Source organism: Mixophyes fleayi, chromosome 6 (assembly GCF_038048845.1).
Source record: "Mixophyes fleayi isolate aMixFle1 chromosome 6, aMixFle1.hap1, whole genome shotgun sequence".
NCBI classification, from domain to species: domain Eukaryota; kingdom Metazoa; phylum Chordata; class Amphibia; order Anura; family Limnodynastidae; genus Mixophyes; species Mixophyes fleayi.
The window spans coordinates 140,868,699-140,891,817 of record NC_134407.1 but is presented as its reverse complement, the minus strand read 5'-3'; the positions used below and the strand labels follow the sequence as shown (position 1 = coordinate 140,891,817).

At 41.3% G+C, this 23,119-nt stretch overlaps 1 protein-coding gene across 1 annotated transcript in view; it reads left to right on the top strand.

Moving 5' to 3' along the window:
• The first annotated feature begins 1,197 nt into the window (after window positions 1-1,197).
• The window catches only part of SLC52A3 (solute carrier family 52 member 3), a 39,660-nt gene continuing 17,738 nt past the window's right edge, over window positions 1,198-23,119 (top strand). Inside the window, exon 1 of the mRNA XM_075215307.1 lies at window positions 1,198-2,398. Coding sequence (XP_075071408.1) covers window positions 1,362-2,398 — 1,037 coding nt within the window. The 5' untranslated portion in view covers window positions 1,198-1,361. The remainder of the gene's footprint in view (window positions 2,399-23,119) is intronic.

Sequence of the window (23,119 nt, the reverse complement as noted above, 5' to 3'; positions counted from 1 at the left end):
TGGAGCTACAGCCTGGTGTGGCATTTTTGTTTGTACCTTCAGTGCTGGATTAGAGCCTAGTTTGTTCCGATGTCAGGTCTTCTGGAACAATACACATGTAGTGAGTATGCAACATCACCTTTATTTACTGTTTACTAAGATTGTCAATCAAGTAGGGTTTAGTAAAAAAGCAGGTGGAGAAAGAAGAGGTATGTACGTCTATTACGCTTATTTATGACAGCAATATCTTAGGGACTGCACCACCTATACATGAACACATAGAAATCTTTTATAGGGAACTATTCAAGTTTAAGCCCTAGAAATGTGGCAGCTAAGTTTGCAAAATCAGTTTATTATGCAAAGCTCACTGGTCACAGTGCAGAGCAATATTAACCACATATCTCTATCATGAGTAAACTATTGAAATAATGTTCAAGAACAGGATATTGATGAATCAAAGTTTGCCACCAGGGAATAGTTCAATTATATTGTAAGTAATCACTACTACAGCATGTGGATGGCAGTGCTCACAAGGATGTTTTGAGAGTCACAAGATTATTATACAGGGATAAATTCATTAATAAAGTTAGTATTATTAATTAGATGTGTTTATGTTTTTTATATATTTCCTCCCAAATGTTCATGGCATACAATATTAATTCTATGAATTTACAGTTAATTCAACTAGATATACTTTCTATTTTAGATAACTATTCCAAGAGAGTTAGGAGTTAAAGTGGTTCATAATGGAATGGACTTTGGATACAGAAGAAGATAAGATGCACAGTATTTTGAATGAATAGGCAGGTTCAGGGAAAGTAGTTGTTAGTCTCTTGTTAGCCATTATAGAGAAAGTCAGAATGCTGATACTATTACTTTAAAAAAACAATTCTCTTAGCTCTGAGGGCTTGTGACACAGGGAAGCATAATTTATTTTTTAAAGACCCATGACTCACTGCCTGACCTCTTGACTCTTTACTTATTTGAACTAGCATATTTTGTTTCCAATACTGTGTTCTGACCTGGAATAAGTAATGCTTATTGCATTCATATTACATTTGAAGAGGCTGCATATCTTGAACCAGATTTATTTATTAACACACCCAGAGACATACTCGCAATATCAAATACTTTAATGGAATGTGTTATGCTCCATTGTTCATGGTGAAATCCTATACCTATTTGATATTCTTCTTTTCTTTCAATGAACGGAATGGATGTCAGTCAGCTGATACTTCTCTATATTGGAAAGAAAGTTCAAGAGGGAGATACAACCAAGACATAGAGATCTACTTCCGACCGTCAATGACCACTTGACTTTGCAGAAGACTTGACTACCAATACTGCTTGGAGGTGTTGCATTCTAGAGAAAGTGGTCAGACATGGCTTTAGTTCTTCACCTATTGGCATGTATCTTTGGAACTGGAGCATGGGTTGCCATTAATGGCCTATGGGTGGAACTTCCACTTATTGTTAATGATCTTCCAGAAGGATGGTATTTACCATCTTACCTCACCATTCTCATCCAGATGGCCAACATTGGACCCCTTTTTGTTACTCTAATGCACAAGTTAAAGCCGGGACGACTGAATGAAGTTGCTGTTATATACAGCATTATCAGTTTGGGAATTGTAGCTTTGTTTCTCCTGGCATTTTTCTGGAAACAAACTACATGGATAGCAGGGCAGCTGCACAGTACTGGATTCATGGTCTTAACCTTTTTCTTGTCTCTTGTGGATTGTACCTCATCAGTGACCTTTCTGCCATTCATGATGCAGCTACAACCCAAGTACATGACTACTTACTTCATTGGTGAAGGGCTTAGTGGGTTAATTCCAGGATTGTTATCCTTGATTCAAGGTGTAGGGATGATGAATTGTGTTAATGTTACACAGAATGAGAACACTACGCAAGACTGGTTGAATGTCACAGGAAGTGGTCACTACATAGAAACCCAATACCTTCAGGCCAACTTCTCTATTCAAGTGTTCCTATTTCTCTTGACCATTATGATGGCTTTCTGCTTGGTGGCTTTTTTCTTCTTAACAAGATTGTCCCAAAAAGCTTCTATTAATACCGACTTGCTTCAAAGTATGGACACCCTCAACTCATATTCACCAACTGATGTGAACCAATCATGCAACATGGGACCTTCTGAAATGAGCAAGAACAGTGAAGGCACTCATAGCACAGGTAGTTTTCCAGACCCAGAAAATAATACAGTAATGTATTCTTATGGTCACTATGCATTAATATACTTACTTACTGGATGGGTGAATTGTCTTACCAATGGAGTCCTTCCATCTATACAGACGTATTCATGCATGCCATATGGTAATTTGGCCTACCATCTTGCAGCAGCCCTGGGCTCCATGGCTAATCCTCTGGCCTGTCTGATTGCCATGTTCTTACCATGCAGGTGAGTGCCACTGTTTGTACCCAAACATGTTTGTTTAACCCCTTAATGTCTATGAGCACGTTGTAGCTTTTTGTCCAGAGTATATTTTAGCATTTTTGCCATGTTAAATTAACTTTAAAATGTTCCACACATACATGGGAATGTAATTTACATTTTTTTATAATTATGACATTAAAATATTACAGTGGAATAATTTTGAAAGACATCATATTGATGCCAAGTAAAACACGTAGCAGATAACTGTAAGTATATAACAGCTGTTATCGGCAACATTCATCTTTTTGATGAGGTTTCTTTAGTTTCCTATTATACTTTAACGGTGAGTGAAGACAATGAAGACAATGATATATGCTGTTATAATCTATTAAGATATGCAACCTAAATGTTTATTACATAGTAAGATAGTAAGGCTGCCAAGTTCAATCTTTCATAAATTCTAAATGTGTTGATCCAGAGGAAGGTAAAAAACCCCAAAAACTAAAGTGGTAGTTGCCAATATAGCTTCACGGAGGAGGGGCTAATAACATTGGTAATAACATAACATACTTTTAATATTATAGGTAGCGCTTCTTGTAAGAAGAGATGCAGTCCATTTTTAGCATTGTGTTGATCTGACTAGTCTCTGCGCTGTCTATTGCTATTTATTTTAATTTTTACAGTAACGAACCCCTTCCTATGCTCATGGTGAAACTGTATTTCTCCCATTTGCAACTGATTTGTCCTATAGATGGTCCTTGGTACATAAATTTTGTTAGACAAATCTTTGTATTGTCCTCAGATATATAGTATGCATATTGTTTAGTTTACCTTTAACATCTCTTTTTCAAAGTAAACAAATGTTTTTCTAACCTCTCTATAATTTATCCCTTCCATTCGCTTTATTAATGAGGTTGCCCAAACTAAATCCTTATTACAGTGAGGTGGTCAAATCTGTAGCCCATTGTGTGCAGCTATTCAGATTTATGTCTACTAGTATTCCTAATTCCTGTTCCAGGTCAGTTTTCCCCAGTTGTTTTCCATTTCATTTGTAAGCAGCTCGTGCATAACCTTACATTTATCTACAATAAATTGCAGCTGTCATTTCACGGACCAGTTTTGTCTAAATTTTTCTGTTGCAAGTTACTATCCTGCCCTTTATCAATAGTAAATATTGACACATTAGTCTGTAGGCCATCTATATGGTCATTAAAAATAAGAGTGAACATTATAGGTACACTAATAACTAATAATGGTTTTTTTATAACTACCCCTTGTCTTCTATTCTCAATTAGTTCTCTAATCATGTACATATCTTTTTTCCCTATACTTAATATTATTATTATTCTTTATATATAAAGCATAAACATATTACTTAGCATTGTACATGGAGGGGATCATCATACCAATAAATAACATATGATGACATGAAACAGCATGTAAACATCTACTTTTGTGCTCTCATTTTATATACCAGATTGTGTGGAATAATATTGGAACAGTATTGAAAGGTTTTGCAAAATCCAAATGCATCACATCAATTGTACTACCAAGATCCAGTTTAATATTTACCTCCTCATAAAAACTAATCATATTTATGACATGACCAATCCTTCATAAAACAATGTCTTCTATTATGTTCTATTATATATTTATATATTGTATCCATCAGAATCTTTTCAATTAATTTTAGGGAGTCCATATATATATTGTGACCAGGTAGGGGGGCCCGGTACCATCTCCTGGGGTAGATGGTGTTTATAGCAGCTGAGAGATTTCACACAATTCCAAAGATTTTGTGCAGCTGGCCTCAGCCAGTTTTTTTTATTCAGTAAGAAAACAAAAAGAAAACTCAAAAGAAACAACTTGCCGTCCGGCTCTAACTAAACACTGGTCACTCCTGATTAACAAACTAAGACAAAACAAAAAGAAGTTTCAGCACAGTTTACTTACAGACATATATAACGCTTTCTCTCACGGGACTCTGCGGCCCCCGACCTTAGGTAGTGAGAGACTGACTGAGCTGCCTTGCAGTCTTTTACCAGAATCATTTAGATACAACTCCTGATTGCCAGCAGAAATACTGGTAACCTGGAAGACCCGGTTAATGGGCCTAATGGATGGAGCCCATCCTCACTCTCCATCCATAACCCCAGGACACTTTTCTGGCTTTTCAACAAGCCTATAGCTCTTAAGCAGCTTACACACAATAATGTCAGTCAGATCTTCATTGATTTACAGTCGACTGGTAAACAGAAACATTTTCAACACCTGTATGATATAATGCTGAGCAGCTTTTATTCTGTTCCAATTTGAGACTGCTTCAGCGTCTGTATTTATACATAAAAGTTTAGGGGTGTACATGCTTAACAACCAATTATAAAACAGAAGATTATGAAAGTAAGTCAATCAACAATTATATATATTGCAGTTTTCCAACAAAGTTCAACAAAGTTCAAACAATTCTTTCTTCTTTCTGTGTTATCTCTTTCCAGGTTTTCTGCCAATATTCTTGTGCTGCCCCGAGCTTTGAGTTCTTGGGGTTTATCTGTAAAAAACATCTCGCTTTGCTGCGTGTCCTTGGTCTGTTTCTGTTCATGGGAACATCCCGCTATGTAGTTTCACAACCTTCAATAATTCTTCTTTAAAACTGAACATAGTATCTACTAATTTCTCTTAAGGTTATAGTATAACATATTAGTTTCTAAAGCTTAATATATGATAGATATTAAATCAATAATCATACAATTTTACCCTTACACTCCCCTCTTCTGATTAAATATCTACTTATAACTTCTACCTATCAGTCATGTATCAGTCACATACTCAGCAGTTAGCACCTACCTTTACACTATATGGTATCTTAAGACCCCATATAGGTGAATAATAATTCATTAAGCACATATCTCCTGATACTTCATCACCATAAGTTTTCTTTCCCTATTAAATGTTTTATCCAGGTGTATAGAGGGGACTTTTTCTGATATCTATTTAGAATTTTCCTTGTATTACATGTTAGATAACAGTTCCATATAATCATTTTAGTCAATGCAAGAAGGATTAGTGGCAATGGCTGATTCAAGATATTCATTGCTTTCTTCATGGGATAAGATCCATTTACAAATATGTCCCACTAATGATATGACAATCCATTTTTCAATTCCATTCCACAATTGTCTGCCAATTCTGTTCATAGTTTTTTTTAACCGACTTAGTATCTGACCCAGGGTCCACGCCTGCCCTAGGATTCTCATCAATACTATCACAAAAAGGATATAAATTTTCATTCTGGTTCTCGATGGTCACTGTCAATCTCTTGTTGCAGACTGTGCAGTTTTTTGGTTTGGTTGCTGACCATTGTTCATAATGTTCACTGTTTGTCTCAGGCATTAAACTTGTAAAAATTTCTGTGATCATTACTGGTTCAGGAAGCTCATTATTTTTCCTGCAGGAACAACAATCAAGTGTCAGTAATTTCTTAATCAGCCATATAACAATTTTTACTACCACATATACGATCAACAGGATTCCCAAACCTTTTGCTACTAATGCCAATATTCCCAATATCCAAAATGAATCATTACTGACAACTTTGCCAATGAGGTTATGCATCTACACAAAGGCATTTTCAGAGTTTACTCTCCTATTAGTGCGAATTGTTGAGCACTCCTTTCCCTTCTGTTTCTCACAGTGGTATAGAAAATTTGTCACTTATCTGTCTGTTTCACACTGGGTTAGGGAGGCCTTGATTGCTACTTCAGTCACAACTATTCTGGCAAGACATATCAATACCATAAGACAGTACATTTCTATTTATTAAAACAAGACTCTCCTGATTTGAAGACTTTTCAGTGTGATGCGTGAATCCAGGTATCATTTCTCTGTACTTTCACTGCCATGGGAGTCGTCAACAGGACTTGATAAGGACCCTTGTATCTGGGTTCAAGACTTCTCCTGATGAGCTTTCTCACGACCACTCAGTCTCCAGGTTGCAGTCTGTTGGTACCTGTATCAAAATTAGGGTCTGGAATGGAAGAAAAAACCTGTCGATGGAGGTTAGTCATGGGGAGCAGGGTTGCTGGATTGAGGACTGTGCATCTGGTAATTGTTACATGTGAGGCGCTAAGCAAGGCTACCTCATATTTAGTTTGTCTAGCTGCAGACAAATGTCCTGTCTTTGCTTGAGAATTTCTGTGACTGCATGTGGAACTTGAATAATAAGTGCATGAACCTGTCACTCACCGGACTGTGAGTGCTTCTTCCCGGACTATTAGGAACCGTGGACGTCCTCTATCCTGAGGGACTGCGCATGCGCAGCCCTTTTCTATACTTCAGTGTATACCCCTTTAACTTAATTGGCAGATCAGGCAACCTCCCTATATTAAGCACCTGTGGTCACTACCACGTTGCCTGATCTTGGAGTCTCATTCCTCATGAGTCTCTGAAGGTGTTCCTGCATTACTTGTGTATTCAGTGCTGCTGATTCCTGTGGTTTCCTAACCACTACTACTACTGTGGTTCCATACCACTTCTACCATCAACTGTATCATCATGACTGTTTGCTGATTCCTATCCGCTGCCTCCGTGCACTACAGTCTTCTACACCACTTCATCGTTATTTTATATCTAAGTGGCTGTTTACTCATTGCTATCCGCTGCCTCCGTGCCCTCCAGCTTATACCTCACTCACCTGCTTCTCATCAAGTCTGTTTGCTGGTTTCTATCCGCTGCCTCCGTGCACTACAGTCTCCTGCTTGCAACTCGCCTGTGTTCAACATCGTGACTGCCAGCTGACTACTATCCGCTGCCTCTGTGCACTACAGTCTCCTGCTTGCAACTCGCCTGTGTTCAACATCGTGACTGCCAGCTGACTACTATCCGCTGCCTCTGTGCACTACAGTCTCCTGCTTGCAACTCGCCTGTGTTCAGCATCGTGACTGCCAGCTGACTACTATCCGCTGCCTCTGTGCACTACAGTCTCCTGCTTGCAACTCGCCTGTGTTCAACATCGTGACTGCCAGCTGATTACTATCCGCTGCCTCCGTGCACTACACTCTCATCTCATCTTTGCTGTGGCTTCCTCGAGACTGCCGCTTTTCATTACCATCTGCTACACTTCGTGATCTACAGCTCCTGCCCTGCGCTGCACTCCTGTTTCCCATCGCTGTTGGTTCCTGTGGTTGCTACTGGTTACCTCCGTGTGCCGCTGAGTCCTGCCGCTGTGGTCAGCGCTATCGTCCATCTCCTGCTGATCCACTCTCCACGCCTTCACGTGTTCCACTGGCCTCTACCCTCCTGTCAGCATTGGATTTGTATCTCTTCTACTACCCTCTGCTGGATCATCTCCATCCTCCTGGGTTTCCTATGAGTCCAGTTCCACGTGTTGCCGATTCCTGTGGATTCGTGTCCCTGTCGGTCTACTCTCCTGTGCGCTGCACCTGCTAGACCGCTGCTTCTCCTATCCAGGGACTTCCTATCCAGTCGGTCTCCAGCCGCTCAGGTACCGCTGCAATCCCATCTGACTGCTACTGCTGAACCACGGTATGCATACTTCTCATTGACTGTGCTGTGTATTGCATATCTTGCTGGACTGTGTTTGGTTCTCTCTGGAGTCTGCTATCCGCTGAGTCTATTGTCATCATTGACTGTGTTATCATTGTGCTGGACTACTTCAAGAGACTTTCTAGATTGCAGACCTGATCAGTCATTTACATATATATATACCTATATTGTGCATATTACTGTGGATCGTGTATAAGGTGCCTGTGTATATCCTGTGTTGCAGTCTTCCCCCGTGCACCTCCTCACATATATATGCAGTGGTACAACTTGCTGATGTCAGACCACTGATCCCTGTTTCCGGTATCACCTGTTCCATTATCCACTCACATAGCAGTGGTACAACTTGCTACCGCAGACCACTGACTACCTGGATACCTCCACTTGGATTCCATTCCTTCACTCAGACAGCGGTACAACTTGCTACCCGCAGACCGCTGACTCTCATCACCTCCTTGTCTCTGTTGGACATTCCTCCTCACTATAGCAGTGGTACAACTTGCTATCGCAGACCACTGACTACCTTCACGTGTCCTTGTCCATACAGTTCCTTGTGTATCATTACCTCATTATTACCAGTGTTGCTAGTCATAGACTTTCCTGAGCATCTCATCGGTCATCATTTCATGTTCCGTGATCACCCAGCTACCAGAGTACCCTATTACCATCTACATTGCTCTGGTAAGCCTACCATCTGGTGATCCCTGGGTAAAGACTCCTAGTGCCCGTGACAGTAAGATCAGGCCATGACAGACCCAGATGTGGAACCTACCGCCAAAGAGATGCTGCAACATCTGGTTAGCCGTGTGGAGCAACAGGATGCCCGCCAACAGCTGTTACTTCAGTGTTATCAGTCATTAACCTCCCAAGGAACATCTGGACAGACTGTGACAGCTACTACTGAAGCTCCTGTGCTTTCCTCCGTTTCCCCATTGCCATCCCAGGTGTCTATAGCTTCCACGCTTCACCTGCCTACTCCGTCAAAGTACGATGGAGACCCCAAAACTTGTAGGGGTTTCCTTAACCAATGTTCAGTCCATTTTGAGCTCCAACCTCAAAATTTTTCTACCCATCGTTCCAGAGTGGCCTATCTTATCTCTTTGTTTTCAGGACAAGCCCTGGCTTGGGCCTCCCCTCTGTGGGAGAGGAACGATCCAATTTTACAAGATAGTGCCAAATTCATTTCTACATTCCGAAGTGTGTTCGATGAACCAGGTCGTGTGACCTCCGCTGCTTCCAGCATCCTCCGTCTGCGACAAGGATCTCATACTGTAGGCCAGTACGTCATTCAATTTAGGATCTTAGCCTCTGAACTTCAGTGGAACACTGAAGCCCTAGTTGCCGCCTTCTGGCAGGGGCTTTCCGATAAAATTAAAGATGCACTGACTACCCAAGAGCTTCCTTCGTCACTTGAAGATTTGATCTCTCTATGCCATCGTGTTGATATGAGATTTCGTGAAAGAGAGGCTGAGAAAACGACTTCTGCTAAAGCACCTTTTCGCTCTAACCCTCAATTTCGTCCAGTGTCACCCGCTGTGATTCCCATGGAGATTGGACGTTCCAAGTTATCTTCTGAGGAGAGGAAACGAAGAGTCAAGAATAGACTCTGTATCTATTGTGCTGATTCCACTCATGTCCTCAGCTCCTGCCCTAAGAGATCGGGAAATGCCAGGCCCTAACTAGTTCTGGAGAGGTGAAGTTAGGGTCCCTGGAGTCCTCTCCATCGTCTATGAAATCTAAAGTCTGCGCTTTTGATGTGACTATTTCCTTTGCTACCAAGACCTTTGAGTCACAGGCATTGATTGATTCCGGAGCAGCAGGAAATTTTATTTCCAAATCGTTAGTTAATCAATGGTCTCTACCAATGATTACCTTAAAAACTCCCATTACTGTGACGGCTATCGATGGATCACGTCTCATCAACGGTCTCATCACCCAGAGTACGTCTCCAGTAACCCTTCAGATTGGTGCTCTGCATCATGAAGAGATATCGTTTTTAATTCTTCCTGTTACGACAAGTCCGATTGTCCTAGGCCTTCCATGGCTTCAGTGTCACTCTCCCCAGATTGACTGGCGCACCCCTCAAGTCACGTCTTGGGGGCCTGAATGTCACCATCATTGCCTTTCCCAAGTCATTCCTCTCAAGGTACAGCAAGCTTCCATTTCAGCTATTTCACCGGGACTCCCTCCTCAATATGCTTCATTTACCGATGTTTTTGATAAAGCTCAGTCTGAACGTCTTCCTCCTCATCGTTCTTGGGATTGTCCGATTGATCTTCTTCCTGGCAAGACTCCTCCCAGAGGCCGGGTCTATCCACTCTCGTTACCTGAAACTCAAGCTACATCTGAATATATACGGGAGAACCTCCAGCGTGGGTTCATTCGACCTTCCACCTCGCCCGCTGGAGCTGGGTTCTTCTTTGTCAAAAAGAAGGATGGATCATTACGCCCTTGTATAGATTTTCGTGGACTCAATGCCATTACTATCAAGAACCGGTATCCCATTCCGTTGATCACTGAGCTATTTGACCGCATTAAGGGAGCCCGTATTTTTACTAAGTTGGATCTTCGTGGTGCTTACAATTTAATCAGAATCCGTTCCGGTGACGAATGGAAGACGGCGTTTAACACCAGAGACGGGCATTACGAATATCTGGTAATGCCTTTCGGGCTATGTAATGCCCCCGCTGTTTTTCAGGGCTTCATCAATGAGATTTTTCGGGACTTATTATATGTATGTGTCGTCGTCTACCTGGACGACATATTGATTTTTTCACAGGACCTGCCTTCTCACCACCAACATGTGGCAGAAGTCCTCTCCAGGCTACGGAAAAATTCATTGTTCTGTAAATTAGAAAAATGTTCATTCGAATTACCCCAGATTCCATTCTTGGGGTATATTGTTTCCGGAGTTGGTCTGAAGATGGATCCTGACAAAGTAAATGCTGTACTACATTGGCCCCAGCCAACTACTCTTCGTGCCATCCAGCGTTTTTTAGGTTTTGCCAATTACTATAGACGCTTCATTCAAGACTTTTCTTCCATTGCATCTCCTATTGTGGCCCTGACTCGTAAAGGGGCTAATCCTAAGCAATGGTCTACTGAGGCTATTCAAGCCTTCCAAACATTAAAAGAGTCCTTCTCTTCGGCTCCAATCCTTCGTCAGCCTGATGTGACACTCCCTTTTTTCCTAGAAGTAGATGCCTCTAATGTGGGCTTAGGAGCTATTCTCTCCCAACGCTCGGAACAGCAAAAATTCCACCCTTGTGCCTTCTATTCTCGGGGTCTCCTACCCGCAGAGAAGAATTATACCATCGGAGACAAGGAATTACTGGCTATCAAAGCCGCATTAGAGGAATGGAGATACTTGTTGGAGGGAGCTCGCCATCCGGTGACGATCTTCACGGATCATAAGAACTTGTCATATCTCCAGTCTGCCCAATGCTTGAACCCTCGTCAAGCAAGATGGTCTCTTTTCTTTTCCCGTTTTGAATTAATAATTACCTTCAAACCAGCTGCCAAGAACAAAAAAGCTGATGCCTTATCTAGAGCCTTTGCTACGTCCTCTGATATAGAAGAGGTTTCCAACCATACCATTCTAGACCCCAAATGTATCTCACTGGCTGCTTCATCCACCAAAACGCTACCATTTGGGAAGACCCTCGTGCCTCCTACTCTAAGGAGGAAAATCCTTTCGTGGTTCCATGCCTCTCGTTTTTCTGGACACGCCGGTGAACACAAGACTTTTGAGATCCTCTCTCGAAGTTACTGGTGGCCTTCAATGAGGAGAGACGTCAAAGAGTTCATTGCTTCCTGTGAATTATGTTCGCAATTCAAATCCTCCCGCAGAACCCCAGCAGGGTTGCTGCGACCACTACCCATTCCGTCCAAACCATGGACCCATATTAGTATGGATTTCGTTACTGACTTACCACCTAGTAAGAACCATAACACTATTTGGGTGGTAGTGGACAGATTTTCGAAGATGGCTCATTTCATCCCTCTGTCTGGTTTGCCTTCCTCGTCTATCCTGGCTGAACATTTCATTAAAGAGATCTTCCGTATCCATGGATGTCCATCTGAGATTGTGTCTGATAGAGGAGTACAATTCGTGTCCAGATTCTGGCGAGCCCTTTGTAAAACCTTGGGCATACGATTAGCACTCTCATCTTCTTACCATCCACAATCCAATGGACAAACCGAACGTGTCAATCAAGATCTTGAGACTTTTATAAGGATATTTTCATCAGCCAATCAAGACAACTGGGTAGAGTTACTCCCTTGGGCTGAGTTCGCCCATAACAACATGTACCATGAGTCATCATCCAAAACTCCATTCTTTGTGGTTTACGGTCACCATCCGTCTTTTCCGGAATTTCCTGCCCTCCCACCCACCCAAGTTCCTGCGGTGGAGACTGCTTGTCAGACCTTCAAAAATATCTGGTCTCAGGTCAAAACCTGTTTAAAGAAGACATCTAACAAATATAAGTCTTTCGCAGATAAGAAGAGGCGGGCTATTCCACCACTAAAAATTGGAGATCGGGTTTGGTTATCTACCAAAAATATTCGTTTGAAGGTTCCATCTATGAAATTCGCCCCTCGTTTTATTGGTCCATATAGGATCATTCAAGTTATCAATCCAGTATGTGTTAAACTTCTTCTTCCTAAGAATCTTCGGATTTCCAATGCCTTCCATGTGTCCTTACTCAAACCTCTTATTATCAATCGTTTCTCGACTCCTCCCTCAGCACCGCAGCCAGTTCAAGTTCATCAGGAGGAGGATTTCGAGATTACTGAGGTATTGGATGCAAAAATTTCGCGAGGAGTCCTCCGTTTCCTCGTTCATTGGAAGGGCTTTGGTCCTGAAGAGCGTTCATGGATCAAAGCTGAAGATCTTAATGCTCCTGCCCTTCTGAAGAAGTTTTATTCCAAAAATCCGGACAAGCCCGGTTCCAGGCGTTCTGTGCCCACCTTTAAAAGGGGGGGTACTGTCACTCACCGGACTGTGAGTGCTTCTTCCCGGACTATTAGGAACCGTGGACGTCCTCTATCCTGAGGGACTGCGCATGCGCAGCCCTTTTCTATACTTCAGTGTATACCCCTTTAACTTAATTGGCAGATCAGGCAACCTCCCTATATTAAGCACCTGTGGTCACTACCACGTTGCCTGATCTTGGAGTCTCATTCCTCATGAGTCTCTGAAGGTGTTCCTGCATTACTTGTGTATTCAGTGCTGCTGATTCCTGTGGTTTCCTAACCACTACTACTACTGTGGTTCCATACCACTTCTACCATCAACTGTATCATCATGACTGTTTGCTGATTCCTATCCGCTGCCTCCGTGCACTACAGTCTTCTACACCACTTCATCGTTATTTTATATCTAAGTGGCTGTTTACTCATTGCTATCCGCTGCCTCCGTGCCCTCCAGCTTATACCTCACTCACCTGCTTCTCATCAAGTCTGTTTGCTGGTTTCTATCCGCTGCCTCCGTGCACTACAGTCTCCTGCTTGCAACTCGCCTGTGTTCAACATCGTGACTGCCAGCTGACTACTATCCGCTGCCTCTGTGCACTACAGTCTCCTGCTTGCAACTCGCCTGTGTTCAACATCGTGACTGCCAGCTGACTACTATCCGCTGCCTCTGTGCACTACAGTCTCCTGCTTGCAACTCGCCTGTGTTCAGCATTGTGACTGCCAGCTGACTACTATCCGCTGCCTCTGTGCACTACAGTCTCCTGCTTGCAACTCGCCTGTGTTCAGCATCGTGACTGCCAGCTGACTACTATCCGCTGCCTCTGTGCACTACAGTCTCCTGCTTGCAACTCGCCTGTGTTCAACATCGTGACTGCCAGCTGATTACTATCCGCTGCCTCCGTGCACTACACTCTCATCTCATCTTTGCTGTGGCTTCCTCGAGACTGCCGCTTTTCATTACCATCTGCTACACTTCGTGATCTACAGCTCCTGCCCTGCGCTGCACTCCTGTTTCCCATCGCTGTTGGTTCCTGTGGTTGCTACTGGTTACCTCCGTGTGCCGCTGAGTCCTGCCGCTGTGGTCAGCGCTATCGTCCATCTCCTGCTGATCCACTCTCCACGCCTTCACGTGTTCCACTGGCCTCTACCCTCCTGTCAGCATTGGATTTGTATCTCTTCTACTACCCTCTGCTGGATCATCTCCATCCTCCTGGGTTTCCTATGAGTCCAGTTCCACGTGTTGCCGATTCCTGTGGATTCGTGTCCCTGTCGGTCTACTCTCCTGTGCGCTGCACCTGCTAGACCGCTGCTTCTCCTATCCAGGGACTTCCTATCCAGTCGGTCTCCAGCCGCTCAGGTACCGCTGCAATCCCATCTGACTGCTACTGCTGAACCACGGTATGCATACTTCTCATTGACTGTGCTGTGTATTGCATATCTTGCTGGACTGTGTTTGGTTCTCTCTGGAGTCTGCTATCCGCTGAGTCTATTGTCATCATTGACTGTGTTATCATTGTGCTGGACTACTTCAAGAGACTTTCTAGATTGCAGACCTGATCAGTCATTTACATATATATATACCTATATTGTGCATATTACTGTGGATCGTGTATAAGGTGCCTGTGTATATCCTGTGTTGCAGTCTTCCCCCGTGCACCTCCTCACATATATATGCAGTGGTACAACTTGCTGATGTCAGACCACTGATCCCTGTTTCCGGTATCACCTGTTCCATTATCCACTCACATAGCAGTGGTACAACTTGCTACCGCAGACCACTGACTACCTGGATACCTCCACTTGGATTCCATTCCTTCACTCAGACAGCGGTACAACTTGCTACCCGCAGACCGCTGACTCTCATCACCTCCTTGTCTCTGTTGGACATTCCTCCTCACTATAGCAGTGGTACAACTTGCTATCGCAGACCACTGACTACCTTCACGTGTCCTTGTCCATACAGTTCCTTGTGTATCATTACCTCATTATTACCAGTGTTGCTAGTCATAGACTTTCCTGAGCATCTCATCGGTCATCATTTCATGTTCCGTGATCACCCAGCTACCAGAGTACCCTATTACCATCTACATTGCTCTGGTAAGCCTACCATCTGGTGATCCCTGGGTAAAGACTCCTAGTGCCCGTGACAGAACCAATACCATATCTGCTACATTTTCTTTCAGTATTGCTGCTGCTGCTACTGCTTGTACATGATGGAGAGCCTCATATAACTGGATTGAGTTGTGCTGAATAGTGGGCCAGTGGCATTTGTTTCATTCCATGTTTCTGTGTGAGGACCCCTAGAGCATGGCCTGACTGCTCATGGCAGAACAATGTGAATGGTTTCAGGTAGTTAAGTAGTCCAAGTGCTGGTGCAGTAGAGATGGCATGTTTCAAGGCTTGCACTGCGTTCTCTATTTCAGTTATATTGAACAGTTCTGTTCCTGTTGTTTCCTCAAGCATTCATACAGTAGTTGCATAAGAATTGAAGCTGAGGGAATCTACTCTCTGCAATACCCTATGAGCCCCAAAAAGGCTCTGATTTCTTTGACTGTTTTGGTGTCTTCATGTCTCATAGAACTTTACCTCTTTCAGTTGTAAGTTGTCTTGTTCCTGTAGAGATACAATGTCCCAAAAATGTTACTTTTTCCTGTAATAGTTGCAACTTGCTTGGTGATACTCTGCAGTCTTGTTCTACCAGTAAACAAAGTAATGACAGTGTTTCTGCTTTGCATTCTTCTTCAGTTTCTGCAGCCACCATGAGATCATCCACATATTGGATTAGTTGAGTAGTTCGATTGATAGGCCTCTATCCTTGGAGAATTAGTGCCGTTGCCTCTGAAAATTCTGATGGGCTGGTGGCTCCTCCTTGAGGAAGTCTTGTCCAACATTATTGGTTTCCATTATGGGTGAAGGCTAGAAGAAGTTGACTATTTTCTGTAATGGGGACTGAAAAGAAAGCGTTTGCCAAGTAAATTACTGAGAACCATTTTGCATTTGGATTATATGATTAAGCAAAGTATGGGGGTTGGGCACAATGGGAGTGTTGATCAGTAATCTTTTGTTGACCTCTCTCAGATCATGAACCATCCGATGTTGCACCCCTTGTCCGACATCTCGTTTCTTTACTGGGAATAGGAGTATGCTATATGGAGAGCGACATATTCTTAACACCCCTATCTTTGTATTTGTTCTGAGATTGCTTTGGTTTGAGCTGCTGCAAGTGGGTACTGTTTAATTGAGACAGGATGTGTTCCTGGTTTTAGTGTCAGTTTTACAGGACTTACTTTATGTGTACTCACATCCTGTTTTCCTTTGGACCATAACTTGTCTGGTATTATGTTCAGCCAATCTGGTAGATTAACAGTTTTATCCCTTTGACATGTGCTAATCTGCTCTAGCATGTAGATTGCTGCTGTAAACTCTTCTTAGATTGGAGATGGGAGTTGACTTGTGAGTTTTACTCCATTTTGGGTGTATTCGATACTAGCTTGTATCTTTGAAAGTACATCTGCTCCCAACAGATTATAGGGACAAAATGAGGAAGTGAGAAATTGTATTGGTACTTCAATTTTCTCTTCACCTACTAAAAATGTGACTGGTTTACTTTATGTTAATTTTACTTCTTTTCCTGCTAGGCCTGTAGCAGGTATATCAATTTCTGTTAATAGTTGCTGAGGTACCTCCTGTTTTCTTAATACAATGCTGTTACGATTATGATGCCTTAGTCAGTATTAGCACAGGCTTACCTAGGGCGCGGAGTCTAACGGCCTTCCGGTCTTCACCAAGAACCACCGCAAGGTAGTGTGGACTTTGCTGCCGAAGAACAGCAGGTCGCGGCCCCCAGATTAGCCTACTGACGTAAGGGAGAAAGTTCTAAGTGATGGCAGGCAGACAAGAAAATAGACAATGCGGTGCAAGTACAGGCACTAACCGTTAATTCCAGGCGTTGTAGGTCTGGAACAGTAACCGGTAGATGCACGGGGCCAATGGGTGCGTGGCAGGATTTGGGTCCAGAGAGACGACCGGGTCAGTACACTGGTGATCTCAGATATACGGTACCAGAGGGAAATCCAGAGAATAGTTGGTAACACAGCCGAGTCGGTACACAGAAGGTATCAGGTATACGGTGCCAGAGGGAGATCCAGAGAATAGTTGGTAACACAGCCGAGTCGGTACACAGAAGATCAGGTATACGGTGCCAGAGGGAGATCCAGAGAATAGTCGGTAACACAGCCGAGTCGGTACACAGGAGATAGTCCAGTTGCGTAGTGCCAGGGATAAGCCAAAGAATAGTCAGGTCACAGCCAGGTAGGTACACAGGAGTAGGAGGAATAGAGGGATACACAGGGAGCAGGTTCACAGGAGTCAGGGCACAGGAACTGTAGCCAGGAACAGGAAACACATTGCTCTGACACAGGCAGCATGTCAGAGCAGGGGAGATATAGGAGTTTGAATTCCCCGCCCAGGAGTCACATGATCGGCAGCAGGGAGAACCCGGAGTGCGGCAACGCTAACAGAAGAAGCGCTGAACAGAACGGACACCGCTGTCAGATCACGCTGACAGCGCAGCGGAACGGGAACAAGGTAAGTTCCTAACAAATGCGTCTTGCTCCAGCATCAATTAGACACTCACATTCTTGACAATTGGGTAATATCATCATCATCATCACCATTTATTTATATAGCGCCACTGATTCCGCAGCGCTGTACAGAGAACTCATTCACATCAGTCCCTGCCACATTGGAGCTTACAGTCTAAATTCCCTAACACACACACACACACACAGATAGAGAGAGAGAGACTAGGGTCAATATATGACATTCACTAGGCCTTTAGTCAAATCATCGTTCAGAGATTGATTATTTGTGAGCGCGAGGTACTTTGGAGTGCCAATTTCCTATGCCAGCTTGGTGATTTCTTCTTTCAAGCCATTTCTTATGATTAATGCAATCTCTTTTCATGTGTCCTCTCTGTTTGCAAAAGAAACAAACTTCTTGTTTTTTTCATTTCTTCCAGTCATGTTTTCTTTTTCCTTTATTTGTTGCTTAGGTGCACCTCTTGGTTCTGTTCGAACCTTCCAGTCTTGATGCTCTTGGACCACACAAACGATAATTCTCTGAGTATGGGACTTGTCTTTGGCTTTCCTCTGCTTCTCCTTTTCCCAGTCTTCTATACCTTCCAGGACTTGGAGCATGAATTGCATTTCCATTGTCGCTTCTTCTGGTCTTATAAGGAACAATTATTGACGATATGTTTCAGAAAGGCCATTAAGGTATCTGCTCTTAAACAGTCTGTGATGTTGGGCATTATCTCGAGTGAAACCTTCATCTTCATGTGCTTGAGTAGTTCTGTCATAATCTGGCAAAGCCAGTGCTGGTGCTGAAGTTACTTTAGCTTAAAATTGGTTAAACATTTGGTTCTGCTCAGAGGAGAGTGTAAATGGCTTACTATCATCCAGAAGTGCTAATGCAGGAGCACGGATAATAGCTCATAAAGTCTTAAGTCTTTTTTCATTTATGTACAAATATTGAATTCCCAACAATGCATTACCATACCCAAAATACAAAGAAGTACTTGCAGTATATGACAATTATAGTACAGTAAATAAGGGCAGTGAATGTGTTTACAACACTGACCCAAAACTGTTGTGAGGATAAAATAAAAACCTTTTGTTATCTACCATAATTTGAAATTACATTGCATTACTTTCTTTCAAACGATCTAATGTAAAATTTGATTAAAAAACAAAACAAAGACAAACCCAACATTAATTCATATGCTACTATGTTAGTCCATTTATCCTTTTCTCTTTAAAAACATACCTTCTGACCTTCTACGACATACAGAAAACCACCTAGTTCATGCATTTGCTATACGAATAGCCCATAAAGTCTAATATCTCTTTCCAAAACACAGTAATCATTACTCAGGAGAGTCTACGTTATTTAAATCCTTCACTAGTTTTTACTTATGTTTGTTGTAGCTGTGGACCAAAACATATTGCAAACTTCTATTCATTGGAAGTTGGATAAATTCAATCTGGATTGCCTAAAGGGTCTTTGTAGCTGGAGACCTTCGGTGAAGATAAAAACTTTTACATAGAGATTTATATTTATCCATTAGGGATTACAGCAACTGTCATTAATTCACATTTCCCAATCAGTGTGTGTTATTGCATGTAACACGCTAGTACACCATTATCAGGTAACCAGTGAATATTTTTGTTCAGCGAACAGCTGCTAATAAGACACTTGTTTAAATGTTTCTCTGTGTAGCTTTACTGTGACGCTATGCGTTCCATATTATGAAAACATGATTTCCTCAAAAGGGCAGTCCCTAATCTCACAAACAGGGAATGTCAAAGTGACGTGACCTGGGGAGTGTTCAAAGCCACTCCTTTCTCATCATCACCTAGTACAGCCTCCTTGAATGACTCCATTGAAATTCAGTAAGAAACAATCATTCATTCACCAACAGCCCCTGGAAAACCTTCTAAGCATTCAGCCTTTTTAAAAGCAACACTGCTCGCCTCATAAATCAGAGTACTCACGTTAGACACCTCGCATTGTGTCTCACTCAGCATTTTCTCAACAGAATCTCCCATCACCAAATATTCACACATATTTTCAGATGCTGTGATTTCCGTGTTGAAAGTACAAATATATTCACTTAAACAAGTCTCGCTCACAGACAGCATTTTATCTCGTAACATTTCTTATGGGCATAACAAACCCTCCTGATTTCTGAGAACATTCATCAGCATAATTTTCACACAGAATAAAACCGCTTGTAATATCAGCATTTAAAAGCTCACTCCCACCATTCTCTTTTAACTTAAAGTGAAAGCTATTTTTCTCAACTTCAGAAACAAAATTATTTTGTTTAAATACAGAAACGGCTTGTTGGACCCCAGCCAGCTGAAGGTCCCCTATTTTCTTCTGACACTATCTGTACATTATTTACAGTTTTGTCTGTCCGCTGAATCGTGCAGTGACGGACCAAAGATTTTAAAACTTCTTTTGCATCTCTTCACAAGCTTACAATTAGGCAATGCAGGCATTACATTTACAAATATACAACTTTTTCATGCTTGAAACATGTATCTTTTAAAACGGTCAAGACAGACAAACACGGATCTCCCTCATACGCAGTAAGATGGAGACAAAACTCACATACAGGAAGAAATATTAACTGATATCTTCCAGCCTACTGCTGTGGAACTACAAGTCCAAACATTGAACTAAATAGAAGTAATCTTCAATATATTATTACCACTCACTCACCCCTCCGGACACATTTTAGTTACCGTACTCTTGAATTATTGAAGCATAGTCAATGAACCTTTTTATCAATGTTACATACATTGTCAGATAACAAAATACATAAATCCTTCTTATCTCAACACACTGAAATCTTTTACACAGAATAAGGGGGGCACATTTCACTCTTTCAGATGTGCAGCATCAAATATACATTTATAGTACACAACCTACTTGATTTATTATATATATTATTTATTATTGTATTTAGCATATCCACATATTGGCCTAATCTTCATAGCCAAGTCTTTTTATCCTTTCTTTGTTATTCAAATAAAACCAAGACCATTTCTCCAAGTCTAATGTCCCTTCTGGGGGAAATCCTGAAATCCTGCGCTCTTTAGTACTTAATGAATTCTTTTTAAGAGCTTTACTACCTTCTCTCTCCTTCATTATATCAATGGGTTTACCAATAATAGGCATCTTACTGTTCTGTGCCCCCATTACTGGGTTTCTGGTCACAGTACTGTCAGTATCTGGGATACAATGTCCTGTAAGCGGAATAAGGTAATATCATTTTCCCCTTTGTACAGACTACAAGTGTCTTTAATCCTCTGCCCTAGGAACACCAGATGAGAGTTTTATCGGCTTTAGATTAAAAGGCTGGCACTTATGGCTGATCCAATCCTTCCTCTCAAGTCCGTGTATGGACATATAGGTTTATAATCTGGTAACATATGATTTCGTGGCCAATAGGTAAGTATGCTAGACCAGTCTTGACCCAAATATTTCTGCAACAATTCTTTGTTCAAATGGCAACCTAATGTGCAGTATAACTCTCTTTCATTACTTACAAAACCATAATGTACATTTATGGCTGTAACACCCTCTTACTGGGTCCTTTACACCCTGAATATTATCTCAGAATAATGCAGTAGGTACAATTTTTACATACACCCCTCTTATTATCTTCTAACTCAAATTGTCTACATCCATCATAACCTACAGTATCCATACATTTATAATTTCATTAGTCTTTCCTCTTAATGAACATTGGGTTCATGGAATACCCTTTAATCACCTCAACTGACTTTAATTAGACATACAAAGAAGTACTGAACAGAGTAAGACGGTAGAAATCTACACTTTTTCTTACTCACCGTACGGAATTTAGTTCAGCAATTCTCTGGACATCAGTGGAGTCTGGCGTCAGGTATGGAGATATTGGAGCATCCCGGACGCTAGCCCCCAGAAATGTTGGGGTTTTGAGGTTCACCGATACTTCTATCAATCACCTTCAATGTCAGTCAGATCTTCATTCGACTGGTGAACAGAAAAATTCTCAACACCTGTATAATATAATGCTGAGCAGCTTTTATTCTATTGCAATTTGAGACTGCTTCAGCATCTGTATTTATACATAAAAGTTTAGGGGTATAGATGCTTAACAACCAATTATAAGACAGTAGATTATGAAAGTAAGTCAATCAACAATTATATATATATTGCACTTTTCCAACAAAGTTCAAACAATTCTTTCTTCTTTCTGTATTATCTCTTTCCAGGTTTTCTGCCAATATTCTTGTGCTGCCCCCAGCTTTGAGTTCTTGGGGTTTATCTGTACAGAACGTCTCGCTTTGCTGCGTGTCCTTGGTCTGAATTCTGTTCATGGGAACATCCCGCTATGTAGTTTCACAACCTTCAATAATTCTTCTTTAAAACTGAACATAGTATCTACTAATTTCTCTTAAGGTTATAGTATAACATATTAGCTTCTAAAGCTTAATATATGATAGATATTAAATCATACATTTCACAATCATACATACCCTTACACTATACATATATATATATATATATATATATATATATATATAACTTCATTAAATACTTTATAATGTATATATATATATATATATATATATATATAAATATAAATATATATATATATATATATATATATATATATATATATATATTATAAAGTATTTCATGAACTTAGTTCCTTTAGAACATGTGAGTGAATGCCATCTGGGCCACATGCTTTATCTGTGCTGACTACAACAGGATAAGACACTAAAGGACTGTGACCGCTCTTTGTGTTACACTGCAGGTTAATTGCTGCTTCTTTCATAACATCTGAACGATCTGTCACTAATTAGCAGACAGCAAATATGTACCATTAATAGAAGGATGCAACATCTATGTATGCTTACATTTTTGCAGACACTTTCCTAAGTAAAGATTGCTTATAATCTGTAAAATGTGCAAAGACTAGAGAGGTATGATTTTATTATGTGCTATCGGACACAAGTGCAGTTTAAAGCAATTGTAGTTTGAAATACATGCATTGTAAATCTGTGGTTTACATTCTGTTCATAAATGAGCATGCAAGCACCTATGAGAAACTAAATATATTCTCTTGATTGGATATTTTTGTGATTTATATTTAGATTTTTATTTATGTGATTTCTTTTATGTACAGCTGTTGCTTAACCAGATTTATTTTAATTGTGTGTGTGTGAGCAAAAGTTTGGAACCACTAAGAAATATCTTGTTTTTATTAAAACAATTGATACTTTTAATTGACCTGAAATTATAGTCAATACATTGTCATAACATATTATTTTATTTCATATAACTGTTCTATATATCAAACTTTACATTCATCAAAGAGTCTTCTATTTGCAGCAATTACAGCTTTGCAGACGTTTGGCATTCTAGCTGTCAGTTTTTGAAGATATTCAGGGAAAATTTGTACCCGCGACTTCTGTAGCTCTCTCCGGATGTGCATCTGACTAGTAGGACATTTTTCTCTGACCTTAAGATCAAGCTCATCATTCAAGACCTCAATAGGGTTGAGATTTGAGGATTGTGCCGGCTAGCCCCAAGACAGTATTATGGCTCCTTCCTTGTTTCTTCACCAAATAGTTTCTCCATAGCTTA